Source organism: Eriocheir sinensis, chromosome 32 (assembly GCF_024679095.1).
Source record: "Eriocheir sinensis breed Jianghai 21 chromosome 32, ASM2467909v1, whole genome shotgun sequence".
NCBI classification, from domain to species: domain Eukaryota; kingdom Metazoa; phylum Arthropoda; class Malacostraca; order Decapoda; family Varunidae; genus Eriocheir; species Eriocheir sinensis.
Genome location: NC_066540.1, coordinates 12,660,496 through 12,677,755, shown reverse-complemented (window position 1 = coordinate 12,677,755; position 17,260 = coordinate 12,660,496). Strand labels below are relative to the sequence as shown.

The 17,260-nt window shown below is 39.4% G+C and overlaps 1 protein-coding gene across 1 annotated transcript; it reads left to right on the top strand.

Annotated features, from left to right (window-relative positions):
* The first annotated feature begins 588 nt into the window (after positions 1–588).
* On the top strand, positions 589–16,139 carry LOC127006154 (ER lumen protein-retaining receptor 1-like). The gene is made up of 6 exons (XM_050875689.1): positions 589–753; positions 6,365–6,465; positions 9,759–9,917; positions 11,926–12,072; positions 14,138–14,243; positions 14,777–16,139. The coding sequence occupies exons 1-6, from the start codon at positions 663–665 to the stop codon at positions 14,809–14,811; spliced, it is 639 nt and encodes a 212-aa protein (XP_050731646.1). The 5' UTR covers positions 589–662; the 3' UTR covers positions 14,812–16,139.
* The last annotated feature ends 1,121 nt before the right edge of the window (positions 16,140–17,260 follow it).

The following is a 17,260-nucleotide window of genomic DNA, read 5'->3' as shown; positions in this document are numbered from 1 at the left end:
ATTACATTATTAATATCTTGATAATGGAAGTGCTTTTATACGTGTCGAGCGAGTAAATCAACTTTATCGTGGTTATTTTTAATATCGCATTTAGAGAAATCGCACATCTGACAACGTCATTTAGTTGCTACGTATCATTGCCATACACAGTAAATCATTATACTTGATTGTGATTATCATGAGTTTTGGAATTATTGTGTCATGTATTTACCTACAGAAAAATCATGGCATCCAACTAGTGCTTTATATATTTTTTTTGATTAAGTCAATTTGAGTGTTTTGGATAGCTATATCTGCTATATATAGTGCTATATACCTCAGTGAATACCATGGGGTCAATAGTAATTTTATATATATGTTTCACACACCAGCGCCTCACCGGGTCCAATGCAGGCTCAATGAACAGAGCAGGTATAGGTAAAGATGAGGGAAATAAATTTTCTTTGTTTCGTTAATTATCTACGGGTTGTTGGTCACCTCTATGCGTATTCTGTGATTAATTAGTGCCCGTGTGGACCTCCTCCAGGCCCTGCAGGAAACACTCGCCAAAACCGTTCAGGAGACGTGTGTGTAGCGCCCCCCCCCCCCTGCCCCCCCCCGCCCCGCCAGCCAGCCACGTCACACTCAGCCAGGCGGCGGCCACCTCTCAGCGCGGCGCCAACATGAACATTTTCAGGCTTGCCGGGGACATTTCCCACCTGCTGGCCATCATCATCCTGCTCCTCAAGATATGGACGAGCCGGTCATGTGCAGGTATGGCGGTGGTGGGGGCGGCGTGCCTTGGGTGTGTGCCGCCCGGTGTGTTTACCAGGCGAGGCGGCACACCTGACCCCGGCCTGGCAGGGCTTTGACACATGACGCCCGGGGAAGGGGCAGGCCGCGGCGGGGCACTATGGCGGGCAGGGGGCAGGGCTGGGGGGGCTACGGGGCTCCTGCTGGCGGCTACACATGCTTGGGGCTGCGTTGTGACATGTGGCCGTGGGGCAGGGCAGGGTGGGCAGCATCGGGGGCTTGCTGTGGAATTATTGCACCCCAGGGCAGTACATCCACCCCATGCATGACCTGTGTGGATGTGTACCCCATAGCACAGCTGGCGTAATTGTATTGAATCACTGCCTCAATCATTACCCCAACAAGAGTAATTGGTAAAGATTGGTTTTATTAATGCCCTCTGTTTTTGAATGAATCAATTTTTTATGTTAGTTTTTGGGGTATTATTTCTGATTAAGACCCAACTCACAGCCACGAATGCCTTGGTGCTCTTTGAATGGTTTAGTGTCCATACAGCACTTTGCCGTCGCAAATCACTCGTTCTTGTGATATAAAAAATTTGTTGTAAATATTTACGTCAGTTGCGCCCACCATGGTGGTGGTGGTAGGAGGGACTGCAGGGTTGCCAGATGCTTCAATTAGAGAAATCCTCACACCACGTCATGATAATATATAATAATATATACATAATATATCAAATAATAATGAGGATAATATTCACAAAAGCGTAGCTTCCTCTGGCGGCGGCGGGGGTCCAGCCAATATTGCAAGAAATACCTCTTCGCAGAAATAAGTTGCATATACATTGGTGGGGGCAGCCCCCCCTGGTTAGGAGGTTTTGTAAAGTTTGGTTGGAGTAGTTTAAATACGCTCCCCCACCCAAAACCCTCGATTTCCTACGGGTGTCCAAGGTGAGCCTCACTGCGAGCTATTTTGTGGCTGCGGCGGCGGGTGTTCAACACGCTTTGATTTTTTTGTGTGTGTGTGATTTAATGATTTGCGACAGAAACAGTTAGCATAGTATTTCTTAGCACACCAAAAACTACCAGAAAAAAATAGTCTTGTCCACCAGTGTGAGTTGGGTCCTAATCTGAAAATTTACCGTTTTTGGTGTGTTTTGGATGAATCCGACATTTTTTTCCTCTGGAAATTACTAGTTTTCCATACCCCTCCCCCACACACCAAGAAATGATGCCTATTTCAGAGAAAACACATCATATTAATGTACCGGTAAATCACATAGGCCTAACTATCAGACAATAATAATTTTGTCCCTGTTATGACGTTAATATCGATGCCGCTGAACTTGAGGAGACGCCTCAACCACCAACCACCAGTGACAACAACGAGTCAGCGTGAAGTCTAGCTGTGTTTATCACACTTTTTGTCATTAACAGTTAATTTATCAAAGATAACCAAAGTAATCAAATGTATGCTCCTCTCACAGCGAGGGACACCTTGGTACTTAATGAAGTACATTGTGCACATATAACATAGTACAGTAGAACTACATTTATCTGGCATGAATGGGTGGAAGCTCGTGCCAAATAACCCGTTTTGTCGTTGTTTTGAGACTTAAATCCTCTAGAATTACCAAAACTCCAAGGATTATTAATGAGAGGGTAACCTACGAGGGTAGCCTACTAATTTCAAGATGCTGACTGCTTATTTCTAAACAAAATTAGGTTCTGTTTATTATGGTGATATTATTTTTTTGGGAAATCACTAAATTATTGACTTTTTAATGCCTGTTTTGAACCTGCCACCGCTCACTGCCACCTGTTACCACTGGTGTTGTAGGAATCAACTCGCAGCTGCAAAATAGCTCGTAGAGAGAGGTTCAACTTGCTTACTGTTTCTACATTTCACTCACTGCTTACAAGCATCACAAGTGGACAAACTAGAACAAAGCCAGGCAAATTAATGTTTTTACTGCTGTGTATTCCCCCAGTGCACATGCATGGTGGACAGCAGAGCGACTTATTTCTACGAGGAGGTATTTCTCGCAACACCAGCCTGCGTAGTGGATCACCACCACTGGTGCTCTATCCCGTACTGCGCTGCATAGTTACACCGTATTTCCTCTGCCCCACATCGCGTGCTGAATAAATTTAAACTAACCAAACCTAACGTAACCCCCTTAACCCCTGCCCTACTGAACACCCTTAATGGAGGGGTTTCGCCCTTCTCGAGCCACATAATGGGGGGAATTCGCCCCCCACTACCCCCCTTCTATTGAAAGAGTTCATGGGTAGTGTGTGGCGTGCAAGATGTAGGTAATGATATCTTACCCCGAGTAGAACACGTCTTTCTGTATATTTTGTTTTCACAGGAGCTGCCGATTCAAAGGCCTGCCTTGAGAGAAATCTCAAGCCACCTGTGACTGTGTGATGTAAAGATCAAAATCAGATCATATCCGTGCTGTTGTTTTGAATGCCGGGTAAACGAGGTTCTACTGTACTATATCACTTTGCCTTTTCAAATTACTGTTTCATGAGATTCATCTTTAATACTATGGTTTGGGGGGAACATATTGAGGGATTTATTTCTATTTATATAGCATTTTAGAAGCATGGCACAAATGAGGTTAGATTTAATTGTTTACAATAAATATGTGATCCACTTCGCTCTGTGCTGTTGGTTGTTGTCACTGGCAGTCAGCAGGTGTACTTAAGGAATTTTTTCACCTCATTAAATCTAAGCCAACTTTATTAAATTTGATCTTGAGGGGGGTGGCCTTGCTCCCTTCCATACCCTGTTGGGTCATTGAAAACAAATGAATATATTTGTAACCTCCATACGTGGGTTTTTTGTCCCCTCAATTCTTCTTTGTTTCCACATTTTGTCCCACTGGGAACATAACAACTTTATCAGTGCCTCACTTCCAATATTGTCCTAAAGCACACAACTATAAATCTTACGTACCATGCTCCACCTGTCATGGTTATGCCTGCTTCTGCAGGAAGAGTCTTATTACTGGGCCTAAATAGGCATTTTGACCCACAGGTAGGGTAGATAAGTGCCGAGGGAAGATATTTGTCACATAAATCCCTCTTGAGCTCTTTCATCCTGATTTTAAGGAAGTTCTGCATCAGAGGGAAGAACTTGGTCTCACTGCTCTTGTGTGCCATTTTTAAACTGGGAGTGGGATTGCCTGGGATGTGCAGATTTTTAAATGCTTAAACGTCAATGGGTGAAGACGGTCATGTGAAAAGCAAGACATTGAATTTATTGGGTAATGTGTATTTATATGCATAATTTGCCATGGGTGGTGTGCATTGTCATCAAGACAGCCAGATGGAGTGATTCAATTGCCAGCTATGGTGGTCTGAACAGATGATGAATTTAATTTTTTTTTATTATTTTCTGCTAAAAACCCATTACAACATTTCCATAAAAGTAGCCATTTTCCAAGGTTTGCAGGTTAGTAAAAGACATTTATGGCTTTAGAAAAGTATTTCATTAAGTAGATGAAATATGGGCGTGTTAATAAAACCAGTCTTAACTTAATAATACCCTACTACCTGCTTTACTTCTCTAATTTTCCTTTAAAGACCTGAGTAGCTTGGTGGGTTGGGTGCTTGCATTGTGACCAAGAGGTTGCGTGTTCCATCCCATTCAATCTCAGCTCACAGCAGTTTCTCGGTGAGTGAGGTAGCACTTGTGTAACCCTAGCAGAGATATATGGGGTAGATGTGTAGGAGGAATGCTGGGATCACCTGCTCTGCTGGATTTGAACAGCCGCCTCAATCACTGACTGCCAGCGACAACAACAGCACAGCGTGAAGTGGATTACGTTTTTATCATTGTTTAGACTTAACAATTCTAACCAAACTTATTCTAACCTAACGATCTGACCTAACCTGACCGAACAACTAAATCTAACCTAACCTGACCTGTTGCCTGTTGCCAAAATTTTATGTGCTTGGCTGTAATCAAATTCATAAATTATTTGCATCATTATATTGAAGTTTCTTTAATTTTCTGGAATCATTTACTCAAAGTTACTGCACTGCATTCAGAGACCAAAATACAACACATTATGTCAATATTAACTTCATGCAAGATGGCTACATTAAATTCAATTTTTCCATGTGTAAGTTAGCTTCACCACCTGGAAATTCCATATACCCCTTCATGTTATGGTTAAAGTGTGAAAATGCATGCCCTTTAAGTATTGCCAGTATATGAAGGTGCACATGGTTGGAAACTAACCTAACATAGGTAACTATACCAGTGTTGCCGATGCGTAGGAGATAGTCAGGGCAGCAGCTGTGATCCGGGGTGTTGCAGTTTGGTTTAGAAAGGTTAGGTTGGTTTAGGTTAGTTTCTAACCATGTGTGTCTTCATGTTATGGATAAAGGGCACATATTTCCCCCTTTAACCATAATATAAATGCTAAATGGTATTTAGAGGTGGCATAGCTAAACCATACATTTTCCTTATATGGTCATAGCTAGTACATAGCTTGGAATATTATTCAGTCATCTTTTTATCCCTGTTTTACCAGTGTATCATATACATGATGTGTCTACAAATGATGTTAAAAAATAACCAAGATCTGAAGAAGCTCTTAGTAGCAAAACGCCTTGTTTATTGGCACGACAGTTTTGAAGGGTCCATCGTCAGGCACAACACACTCAGAACAGATCCATTAATGCTGTTCTTTAATCACCTTTGGATGCACTCATGATAACTACACAATACTTCCACCTGTCTGTGCTTTGATTCATTATATCAGACAAGATGAACTGACAGGCTGATTTGGTATAAACCTTTTCAAACCTTTGGGGCATTGGCATCTACTACTACAGCCCAAGTAAAACATTCATGCAAGAGAAAAGGAGGCAGGCTATCATTGAAATTTAAGATTTATTACAAACCATTTCAGAAATTCAACTAATACTTTTGTTATCCACAAAAGCATTGTTTGCAACCATATAAATAATTTCTTAACCCCTCAAAACTATAGTTATGTTCTATCAAAATATATTTATTTTCTATTGATTTTAGGTTTTAAGGTTCTTGAGATTTTCTTATAGAATTACAAATCTGCATTAGGCAAATTTTGTAATGCAAAACATCATGTCATCATATTTTGCATATTTTAAGACCCACAATTTATATTTATATGTATTCTTTGTTATCTACAATTTGTCCTCGACACCCATTACTTCAAAATATCCTTCTTAGTGTGGTTTTCTTCCCTTAAGAAAAAGCATCAGTACCCCAAGAGTCTGAATAAAGAGGTACTTGCTGTTGCACATTTTAGGGAAAAGAACAGCAATACTCACTTGTTTGTGTTTAGCGAGAAATAACTCCTTTTCATAGTTTATTTGTAACCTCTGAGTTGTGTGTTATTGTATGCTTGGTATTTAGTATAGATTATTTGTAGCCTAATTTATTGGCCTGTAGATGGTAGAAACAGGTGTTCTAATATTATTACTAATATATTATGACATTGTTTTGTGGTACAGAATGTATTTTTGAGAGACATTCATGAATAATAATCTGCAGCAGGAAACCTCATTTTGAATAGGCTAATAAATATTTTAAATACACTTTCATGGTCTCATTTCCGTTCATTTTGCAGGTATATCCGGAAAATCTCAAGTCATGTTTGCAATCACGTATACTGCTCGCTATCTGGACCTCTTCACCAACTTCATATCACTCTACAACTCTACAATGAAGGTATGTGTATTTACCTAGTTGTATTTACCTAGTTGTGAAATACAGGAAAAGAGCCGTACTAGGCTCATGCTGTCCCGTCTCCATAATGCTTATTATCCAGTTTGGCTTTAAATTCATGAATTGTTTTTGCACACACAGTCTCCTCGTCAAGTCCGTTCCATGTTGTTATGCTTCTGTATGGAAAACTGTATTTCTTGATGCCTCTCCTACAGTCGCTGTTCTTCAGTTTCTTACCATTGCCTCTTGTCACACTTCTGTCACGTACCACTAGGTCTTCCCTGTCCAATTTCTCCAATCCCTCTTGTATCCTGTACAATGCATTTAGGTCCCCTGTTTCTCTTCTTCTCTCCAATGTTGTTAGTCCCAATTTCTCCAGTCTTTCTTCATAAGTATGTTCTCTCAGTTTCCAGTAGTTTAGTCGCTGCTCTTTGTATTCTTTCCAACTTTCTAATTTCTTTCTTCAATCTAGGTGACCACACTAATGCTGCATATGCCAGTCTCGGACGTATCATTGATGTTATTAGTTTCTTCACCATTTCTTCATCTAAATATTTAAATGCTGCTTTTATGTTTCTAAGAAGATTGTATGTTTCCCCAGTTGTCTGGTCTATGTTTTCCAAAGGATAACTTGTCTGTTATGATCACTCCCAGATCTTTTTCTTCATTTTTTTTCATGATTCTTTCATTACTCAGAGAGTAGTTCCCAGATATTCGTCTACTGCTCTTACCAAACTCCATCACACTACACTTCTCTATATTGAATGTCATTTCCCATTTGCGTGACCATTTGCTTATTCTATCGAGATCTTGGCTCAGGGCTACACAGTCTTCTTCATTAGCCACCCTCCTCATTATTTTAGCATCATCAGCAAACATATTCATTTAGCTTGTCACCCCTTCTGTCATGTCATTAATATATATTACAAACATAATCAGAGCCAACACCGATCCTTGAGGGACTCCACTAGTCACTTCCATCCAGCTTGATTAATTATTCTTAATTACTGTTCTCATTTCTCTCTTCGTCAAAAGCACCATAATCCAATCCAATATTGAACCACCCAAGCCTCCAACATGATTAAGTTTCCATATTAATTGCTTGTGTGGTACTTTATCAAACGCCTTCTTTAAGTCCAGATACACACAATCTGCCCAACCGTCCCTTTCCTGTATTATATCAATTACTCTTGAATAGAAGCTGATCAGATTAGTTACACAAGACTCATCCTCTGAATCCAAATTGGCAATTTGTTAATATACTGTCTTCTTCTAAATACTCCACCCATCTGTTTTTTATAATTTTCTCACACATCTTTGCTACTACACTTGTTAATGACACTGGCCTATAGTTCAACGGGTCTTCCTTACTTCCTCCTTTATATATTGGGATGATGTTAGCCCTCTTCCAGTCTCTTGGTACCTTCCCTTGTGCTAGTGAGACATTAATCAAGTTGCTCAACTTATCAGCTATTTGCTGGTTACACTCTTTTAGCACCCAATTTGATATACCATCCGGTCCTGCTGATTTCCTCGCATCCAATTCTTCCAATAATTTTCTAACTTTATCTGCTGATGTTTGTATTCTCTCCAGACCCACTCTATTCCCTGCCACTGCATCTACACCTTCAAACTCACTATCCCTTGTGAACACTGTTTGGAAACAATTATTCATCACTTCTACTATTTCACTTATACTATCAAAAGTTTCACCATTAACTTTAACTTTCTGAATCTCATCTCTATTTTTCAACTTTCCATTTATGAACTTATAAAACAGTTTTGGCTGGTCTTTGCACTTATCTACAATATTTTTCCCAAAATTCCTTTTTTCTTCTCTTCTTACTTTGACATAAGCATTCCTCTTCCTTTTGTACTCATTCCATAGATCCGTCCTCCTATATTTTCTCCATTTGTTCCATGCATTCTCCTTCTCCTGCTTGGCATCTACACACTTTCTATTATACCACTCTTCTCTTGATTTCTGGCCTTCTTTCATCCTTGGTACCCACTTTTCCACTCCTTCATTGTAAATCTGTAGAAAGATCGCCCATTTCTTTCCAAACTTCTTTTTCTCCTCTTCTGACCTTGCTTCATTCTTTTCATTGGCTTGATTCTTCAAGTCTCTTATCATGTTCTTTTCCTCCACACTTCTGTCCTTTCTTACCCAGACTTTTTTGTAGGTCTCTGTTCTTGCTAACTTCCATGATTTTCCCACCACTTCTTCTGCAGCAGCTTGAGACCTAAATCTAATTTTTACTGGTCGTTGGGCTCCTTCTTCATACTTTCCAAGCCTGAATACTTCTTCGATCTCCCCTACCAGCTCATGACCTTCTTCCTGAATTGCTTCAATTACTTGCTCCACTGCCTTCCTTTCTGTCTTTTCCCTTGTAAGTTTGATCGGCATGTGCTCTTCATTAACAACCTCCCTGTATATGGACAGCATCTGTTAGGGGAAAGAACTGGCAGAGATGATACAGAATGCCCAATCTCCAGGAAGCTGATTTAGTAAGAGGAAATATGAGGGGTCTAGATCTTGAGGGGCGAACACGCCAACATGGCTGATTTTGATTTTTCGCCGGTTTCCACTAGATGGAAGCACTGTGCAACCCTCTGTGAATGTGAAAATGGGAAATCGGTCTCTATGGCCCAGTAGAAGAGTGGTGAGAGTAGCGTGTTTTTGCCTGTCTGCAGTGTGTATGAAGTCGGCTGTATCAGGGCTCTAAGGGCGAAGAGCACTAGTAAAACACTCATAAAACACTTGAATATGGAAATTTTGTTTTGAAATTTAAACTGGCAGTTTGTTACATCATGTTCTTTTGATTTTCCAAGTTTGGATTAAATCAAATAAAAAACATGCATTAATATAAAAAAAAAATACTTTTTTTTTTTTTTATAATAAACACAATTTCACACCAACACTGATTGACTTTGAAGGCCTGTAACTCAAAACTAATTGGCTTGTTCGCCCCTTGAGCACTAGACACCTCACATGAAGTTTGCAGTTAAGATTTTCAGTTAAGAACAGATTGAGAATGTTGATTTAGAAGAAGGTGACAGCTTAGTGTTGTCAAAGAACAGAGGATAGGTGTTTGGAAGATTGTGTTGAGTTGACAGGTGAAGAAACTGAGTTTTTGAGGCATTGAAGGACACTTAGTTCCTTCTGCCCCATTCAGAAATGATAGCAGGGTCCGAGGTTAAGAGTATGAATTTCTGCTCAAGATTGTCTTTTTCTATTCCAGGTGATCTTCCTTGCTCAAGTATTTCTGTTTTCAACAAGGGTTTTTCCTTTTTAGGTAATCTTCCTTGCTGCCTCGTTTGCAACACTGTACCTGATCTACGTACGCTTCAAGGCCACCTATGACCACAACCATGATACCTTCCGTTTGGAGTTCCTGCTCATCCCAACGGTCATCCTGTCTGTTCTCATCAATCATGACTTCTCACCCCTTGAGGTAGGCAAGGTCATCAGGACTTGAGAGAAAATGAATGATCATATATATATATATATATATATATATATATATATATATATATATATATATATATATATATATATATATATATATATATATATATATATTTATATAGTGCATTAAAAAAATTCCTGGAAAACATAATTTAGTGGGTGGTTCATTCCTGGTGAAAGCCTATTGTATGGTAAATTTACATACAGTGAATACATGGCAAGAGGTTTAATGAAAATGTTTTACTGGACATAAGCAACCTCACAACATATGAAATAACCCTCCTAGCCCAGTTAAGCTACTTCTGTAAGATAGATCCTTAAATGTGTATACAGTTTATTCTTAAATTTACAGAGCTCTTTGAGAGTAACTGTGTCTGGAATACCTTGTATGAATGTTTTGTTCCACTGTGATTGTTGTTCCCAGAAGACGGTTGCCTGTAAGAAATGCCGAAGGAATATTGTGATGGAGCTGTTGTGTGGGATGCCATTTTTGTTGTGCTCAACTGTTACACTGTTCAGTTTGCCCCCTCCCTCCCCCACACCTGTAGGGTATCATGCATTGTGCAGCTAACGGATCCACTGAACTGCACTCAGTGGACTCGTTAGCCACACAACACTGTGCAGCATTACGCAACAGTAACAAGTTTTGCCAAGTTGGTGCCATAAGCCAAATGTTGTGTGGGTGGGGGGGCAGTGTATGTAAAGAAAGGAGACGTACTTATATGGTGTGGCCAGTGTCACCTCTTCTGCATCTTCTTACCTTCTATGAATGTTCTGTTCCATTATGGTAGCTGTTTCCAGTAGAGGGTCACCTATAAGAACTGCCGAGGGAATATTGTGAGGGAGCTGTTGTGTGGGATGTCATTTTTGCTGCACTCTGCTGATGCACTGTGAGGGGCTAACAGTTCCACTGAATGCAGCCCTGGAATCTGGAGGCCACTCTTGAGAACTAAACTTATGCCATAAATTTTTATTTGGATTGCATCACTATTCTAAAGAAATTGTGAAATTGATAAATATTGGCTTTTTAACATCATGTTAAACAAAATTCGTGTAGTCTAAATTCATGTAAAATGAGACATGCCTGTACTCAACTTTCCCTTCAATCTCAGACATGCCTCACTCCTCTTGTAGAAGCTTCCCGATGCATTCAACAAATTTCCCTCCATGACATTCATCCTAAGTATCTCCCGTAACCCCAGACAGTTCAGGAAACAGATTGCTTCTTATAACCATTTTTCATATTTTTGCCATTTAGAAAATTTGGATGTCTGGGTTTTTCAGACAATCCTCCTCCTTCATTTAGTCCATGAAGTTAGGGGTCAGCTGTATGGTAATGCAAAACCAAACTACCTTATTACCTTTCTTAATTTTGTGAACATTATCATGTTTGGTGTGCATTGCATTACTGTTTGCAGTACCCTGTATATCAGCATTAAGTCAGAATTACAGATTAGTCAGCATGACAAAAAAATATGGAGTAGATTTCTTTTTTAATTTTGAGTTACTGATGGATAGAAGTCAGATCTATTAGGGATCCAAACTTGACCTGGTGGCATGCCATTGTGGCACAAGAAAAGTCTAAATGTGGTCTTTAGTTTGCAATCTCCTGTGAACTGGAAAGCCAAAGACTTTTTTAACCCTGAATGGATGGGGGTGGTGCACTAAGGAAAGAGTTTGCTTTGCTAATAGTGGCTAGCAGATTAATAGAATAATGCCCACCATTGCTTATGAGGGGCAATTATACATCTGAAAATTACCCTCATGTCACTTTGTTTGCATGAAACATCAGAATTATACTCATAGACAAACCTTTCTTTGTAGTTTACTGAAATTCAACTGCTAAACTGTGCATCATGGAGTGAGTTTGGTCTTTCTCCAGCACAGAGGAGATGAGTACATTGACCAAGCATAATTGTTCTCTTTTATTAAGCTTTCATCCAATCAGCTTCCATTAAATGGATACCTGCTAATTTGCCCTACTTGATCTGCAGATTCTGTGGACCTTCAGCATCTATCTTGAGTCTGTTGCCATCTTGCCCCAGCTGTTCATGGTGTCCAAAACTGGCGAAGCAGAAAGCATAACATCACACTACCTGTTTGCTCTGGGGTCTTACCGAGCTCTCTACATCTTCAACTGGGTAAGTTTATAAAGTTGCATTGAAGAGTAGGCACTGATAATAAATTTTGCTATACTGATGTACTTTTTCTTAGTGAGATAGAGTGTAAGATTGTCTTGGCTTTGCAATGGTACATAATCAGCCCCTCTTTTTTGGAAACTATAAGGAGACAGGGAGGTTTTGGACATGGAATGATAGTGAGTGTGATCAGGAGAATATGCATGATGTTATGTCCACTGCCGGAAATAAAAGTTCTTTGTAACAGTTGTTTGAACTGATGAACATACACAGCATCTCTTGTAGTTGCATCACATATTTGTCTCACTTCACCAACTTGTTTTAAGTTTGTCAAGTTGTTACCCATTTCAACACAGGCTTTTGTATCCTTTTTAGATGTATCAGCTCTATGTCATCCACCTCAACCTCAAATTTTCATAGCTTTCCACACCTCATAAATATATAAAAGAACTGTTAATGATTTTTCAGATCCATTTTTAAGATAAGTAATCCATATATGTCGGATCCTTCATTTTTTTTACTTCACCATTTCATATCAGTTTCCTTTATCCTCCTGGTGTTTCAGGTAATTGGAAAATAGTTCTTAAGGAAGTACAGTCAAACCTTGGTTTACGAGTGTCTTAGTTAACGAGTGTTTTGATTTGCGAGCAAAAAAAAAAAATCACAAAACATGCCTTGGTTTACGAGCGGTGATTTGGTATATGAGCATCCCGTTTGTACAATTTTTATATTTTTTTATTTGTCGCCACCTCACGGGTAGGGACACAGGGTATATGGATGCCATCGGGGTCAAACACGTATGTTAGGGATCACAGACCCTTGCCGGATGACGGCATGTCTCGTGAAGGGGAGGGTCCATCGGCTGACGCCAGCCTAGCTGACCAAGTTGGTCTTTCGATGAGGACTGGCCTGTTTTTTGTACCAGTTGAAGATGTGTGTGTGGGTTCCCTTTGTTCGTCACAATACGAGAGTGCTCAAGAAAGAGAACAATGGGATTAGTCTCAGTTAGGGTTGCCACCTTGAGCTAAAAAGAATAAGGAATGCAACATCCCATTCTCCAATACAGAACGAATCCATATCTTAAGGAATGGGTGGCAACCCTAAAACTTCTATAGCCTGCCATGACTGACATCCACTGCTGGTTAAGGCAAAAGGAAGGGGGGGGGGGGGGCGGGGTATATAATGCGTATTTTACACGTATTTCAGGACACTAACGATTTTATGGACTGGTTTTGCAGTTCACCGAAAAATGCGCTCACTGCAGTTTTAAAATACTGCATTTTATCTGCTTAACCATTCAGACAGCCAAATGCAGAACAAACGGCATTCCATATTTTAAGGAAAGGGTGGCATGTTGACAACCCTGGTCTCAGTCTGCGTTGTAAACTCGTAGATAAAATATCCGTGCACTCGTGTCCGTTTGCATTTGTGCTTTGGTGCACGACCTTAGTGTTTTCAGCACGACAATGTCCGTTCTTTTGCTTTAACAATGTCCCCAAAAGAGATGATTAAAAGCGATGGTGCTGCAAAGAAGAAAACACGACAGCGGATACTATGCTAACAACAGGAACGAGGTGCGAGCCTCAGCGGCTTGTATGCCTTCCTGGACGTGACTATGACTTCCGTTCACTCTCCAACTTGGACGATACGTCGTGTTAGCTTCACGTTGGTGGTTGAATGTAGTTCCGGTGCTTCGAGAATAGGGAAACTGTGGCTTCTAAATCCCGGTGCGAAGCCTACACCTCGAGTAAAATTAGCAGTTGCGGGAGTCTCTGTAACAACCGTAACATATCGATTCGTGTTTTATTTTATTTATTATTGTTAATTAGTAAAATTACTTTGATTCTGGATAAAATAACATGGAAAATGATTTTTATATAAATATTTTTTTGAGATATGGGATGCATTAATGTGATTTACATTACTTTCAATGGGGAAATTCGTTTTGGTTTACAAGTGTTTTGGTGTGCAAGCAAAATTCTGGAACGAATTAAACTCGTAAACTGAGGTATGACTGTATTTGACGAATTTGAAGATATTTTACTTTATAGAAGAAAACTTTTCCCAGGTTTACAGATACTATGCTGAAGGGTTTTATGATCTGATCGCTATTGTGGCTGGAATTGTTCAGACCGTTCTCTACTGTGACTTCTTTTATTTATACGTTACCAAAGGTGAGTGACTCGTCAGTGGTATCCATAAAAATACCTCTTAACTACACACATAATATTAGTTAATAATCATATGTAATGAGAATATTTTTCTTGTGATAATAGGTAATGCACTGTTAATTCTTAGTGCATCAGCTATGTATTGTAAGCTACACTGAATATTTGTTACATGCATTGCCTCATGATCATAATCATCTCTGGCATTCACATTAGGATTCCACCTTTTCCAATGTCCTGTATTTAACCCGGTACCAGCGACGGACCAAATTTGTGGCTTTACCGTGTAGCAGCGACAGGCCAAATTTGTGCCATGATATAAACCCCCCAAAATAGATGATACATAATCTGATCACAAATGCTTTGATATATATTATGAATTGGTTTGTGTGAGGGGTGATTTTTTCTAATTTTTCTCGCTTGGAGGGACCATTAAGAAACATGATCCCCGCTGCTACCGGGTTAATCGTGGATATGTTTTTTAGTCTTGATTAGACTGAATGATGCCATGCTGAAGTACATAGGATTGTAATTTTCAGTTCTCCAAGGAAAGAAGCTTCAGTTACCAGCCTAAGCTGAAGGTGTTCATGTGCGTTGCCACCTCACCTCAGATCTACAGCAGGGGCCACCAACACTGTGCCACATCACTCACCGCTTCATCTGGCTTACCCATCTATTAGCCCGTGGATGATTTAGTTCCTGTATTGTTTTATTGGAGAGGTTCATGTACTGTTTAAGATAATATTAACAGGGCATTCATATTTATGGTATACATATTATTCGCTTAGTGTCCATGCAAGTAAAAGTGTTATTCTAATTAATTTAAATATTTCTGCAGTCTTACAAGGAGAGAAGTGCTATTGCAGTTTGTTCTGCCTGTCTTAAAGTAAGACTGCATTGATTATTTTATTTTTTATTGAATTTTAGTTTTGATGGATCCAATTTATAGTGATTTTTGAAGGGAGGGAGCCAGAGGTGTTGTTGAGGTTGTGAATGGAAAAGTCTTTGCAGTGTGGATCCAAACTTAACAAATACCTTTGATATCCCGTGGAGAAGCAACACACAAGGTGAAGGTAGTGATGTGGCTGGTTGGCTCGATTCGCACAAGTGCAGGTATAATTGAACACCTTTTCCTCAGCCTACTATTACTTAGCAAGCTAAGAATGTTATTTACATATACAGTTTTCTTAAGTTCTAGAAGCATCTGACTACTAAGTAACAAAGTGTATTTGTCAAATACTAACTGCAAATGACTTTGATGGCTTTAAGAACTTAAGGAGTGGTGTTATAAAGGGAAATTATTTTCATACAGTCAGTCTCTTTCAAATGAGTGTTGCATTAAGAAGTTCTTTTCAGCATTAAGGCTCTTCAGTACAGATTGTCTTTGGTTAATTCTGAATGTTGTTTTTGGAGGGTAAGAGTAAAACATACATGCCATAAGCTTGTGAATTTTTCTTTAGGGACATTCTCCTTCAAGAGTCCTGTTAATAAGGATGAAGGATACTTCCATGATGCACTCGTGGTACATAAATGTCTTATTTTCATGGCTTTTATCAACGTGCTAAAAAAGGAAATGGTTTTTGCATGTATTGTGTGAATGTACTTTATACTATATTAGTGCTCTATTTGATGATGTAGGAAATCAATATAAGAAAGGGAAAATATTGTCATTTTAAACACAAGTTCTTTTTACCACAACACTGCCAACCATAGGTGAAGGCAATAAAATTGCTTTATTAGATAGTAAGGACTAAAACTTAAGTTTTGGCAGCATATATTTGTTTTTTATCAATATTGTCCCTTCTAGACCTGTTGCTTTCCTGTTCTATCTAGTAGATAAAGTTGCAGTCAGCAGAATGAACATTGTGGTCATTAAAGTTTGTACCATATACATAAACTTCATTTTGGTTTCATTCTTCTGAATATATTTGATTACTATAAGAATATGTAATTGTGAAGAATTAATTGTAAGTAACTCCTGACTTAGAAACTATATAGATGTCATAAAATTTGTACACAAGAAGCTTTCCCTATTTTCTGTTTTTGAGCAGCAACTTCCAGGATTTTCAAAAAAAAATTCTTGTTACATAAACAACATAAAATAGCAAATTGTGTGATTAAGATTAACGTCCTTGAAATGTGGGAAAGAGCAGATAACTTTCTTTGCATAACTATCATTTATCCATCCACTCCCACATCCAGAGTCCAGGGTGAGCCACAGAAAACACAAAAAAACTTGCATATTCATTGAAGGAAAGATCATCCAGTGAGGTAAGCATAATTTCCATGATTGGTACTGTGCATTCTGATGTTAACCTCTTTGCCAGACTTCAACTATTATTACAGATAACGTAGGATGCCTCACAGCCCATCACAAACCGCAAGAACCAGTTACCTTTAGATTGAAAAAGGATGCAACCCTGGTTAATTAGGTTTGCTCCTCTTTAAACGTATCAGCCATTAGCTCTATGGCTCTAACTCTGCCATTTATTAGTTGCAGATTGACAGTTTTCATCATTTATAATGTCTCATCTGCTTCCCTTCCTCTTTTTTTTATTTCTTTCTCCTGGACACACTCTTTTTGTGATATGTAACTGTACCACCTTATCATTCCTCACTCAGTTTACCCTACAGACTCCACTTTGCTACATCACACTCTCATTTTGTCAGCTTTCAACCTTGAACATTGCAGCTGTAGTGTTATATTACTAAAGTATGATTTACGGATAGTTTAGCATAAGGACTGTTGGGAGCGTAGTTAGCAGGAGGTTCATTCATCATCAGGGAGCAGGTGGTGCTAGCAGAGCTGCCACTTTGTCAGCTACCGGAGCAGTAGGGGCAAGCTTGAGCAGTTGTTTGGGCAGAGCGAGAGATGTCCTGGAGGGTGCTACTCCACCCACCAGGCCCGCTGCCAGCAAGCCGTTTACCCTTACTTTCTCTTCTTTCAATAAGGAGATAGTCTTATTACTGCCACAGCTGCTCATACCACCTGCATTTTACTTTGGATAATACATGAGTATCTG

Excerpts from the sequence above, each read along its gene's own strand:
- LOC127006154 (XM_050875689.1), top strand. The coding sequence starts at position 663 with ATGAACATTTTCAGGCTTGCCGGGGACATTTCCCACCTGCTGGCCATC. Across the intron at positions 754-6,364 it reads GACGAGCCGGTCATGTGCAG|GTATATCCGGAAAATCTCAA; the intron begins GTATGGCGGTGG and ends TTCATTTTGCAG. Across the intron at positions 9,918-11,925 it reads ATGACTTCTCACCCCTTGAG|ATTCTGTGGACCTTCAGCAT; the intron begins GTAGGCAAGGTC and ends CTTGATCTGCAG.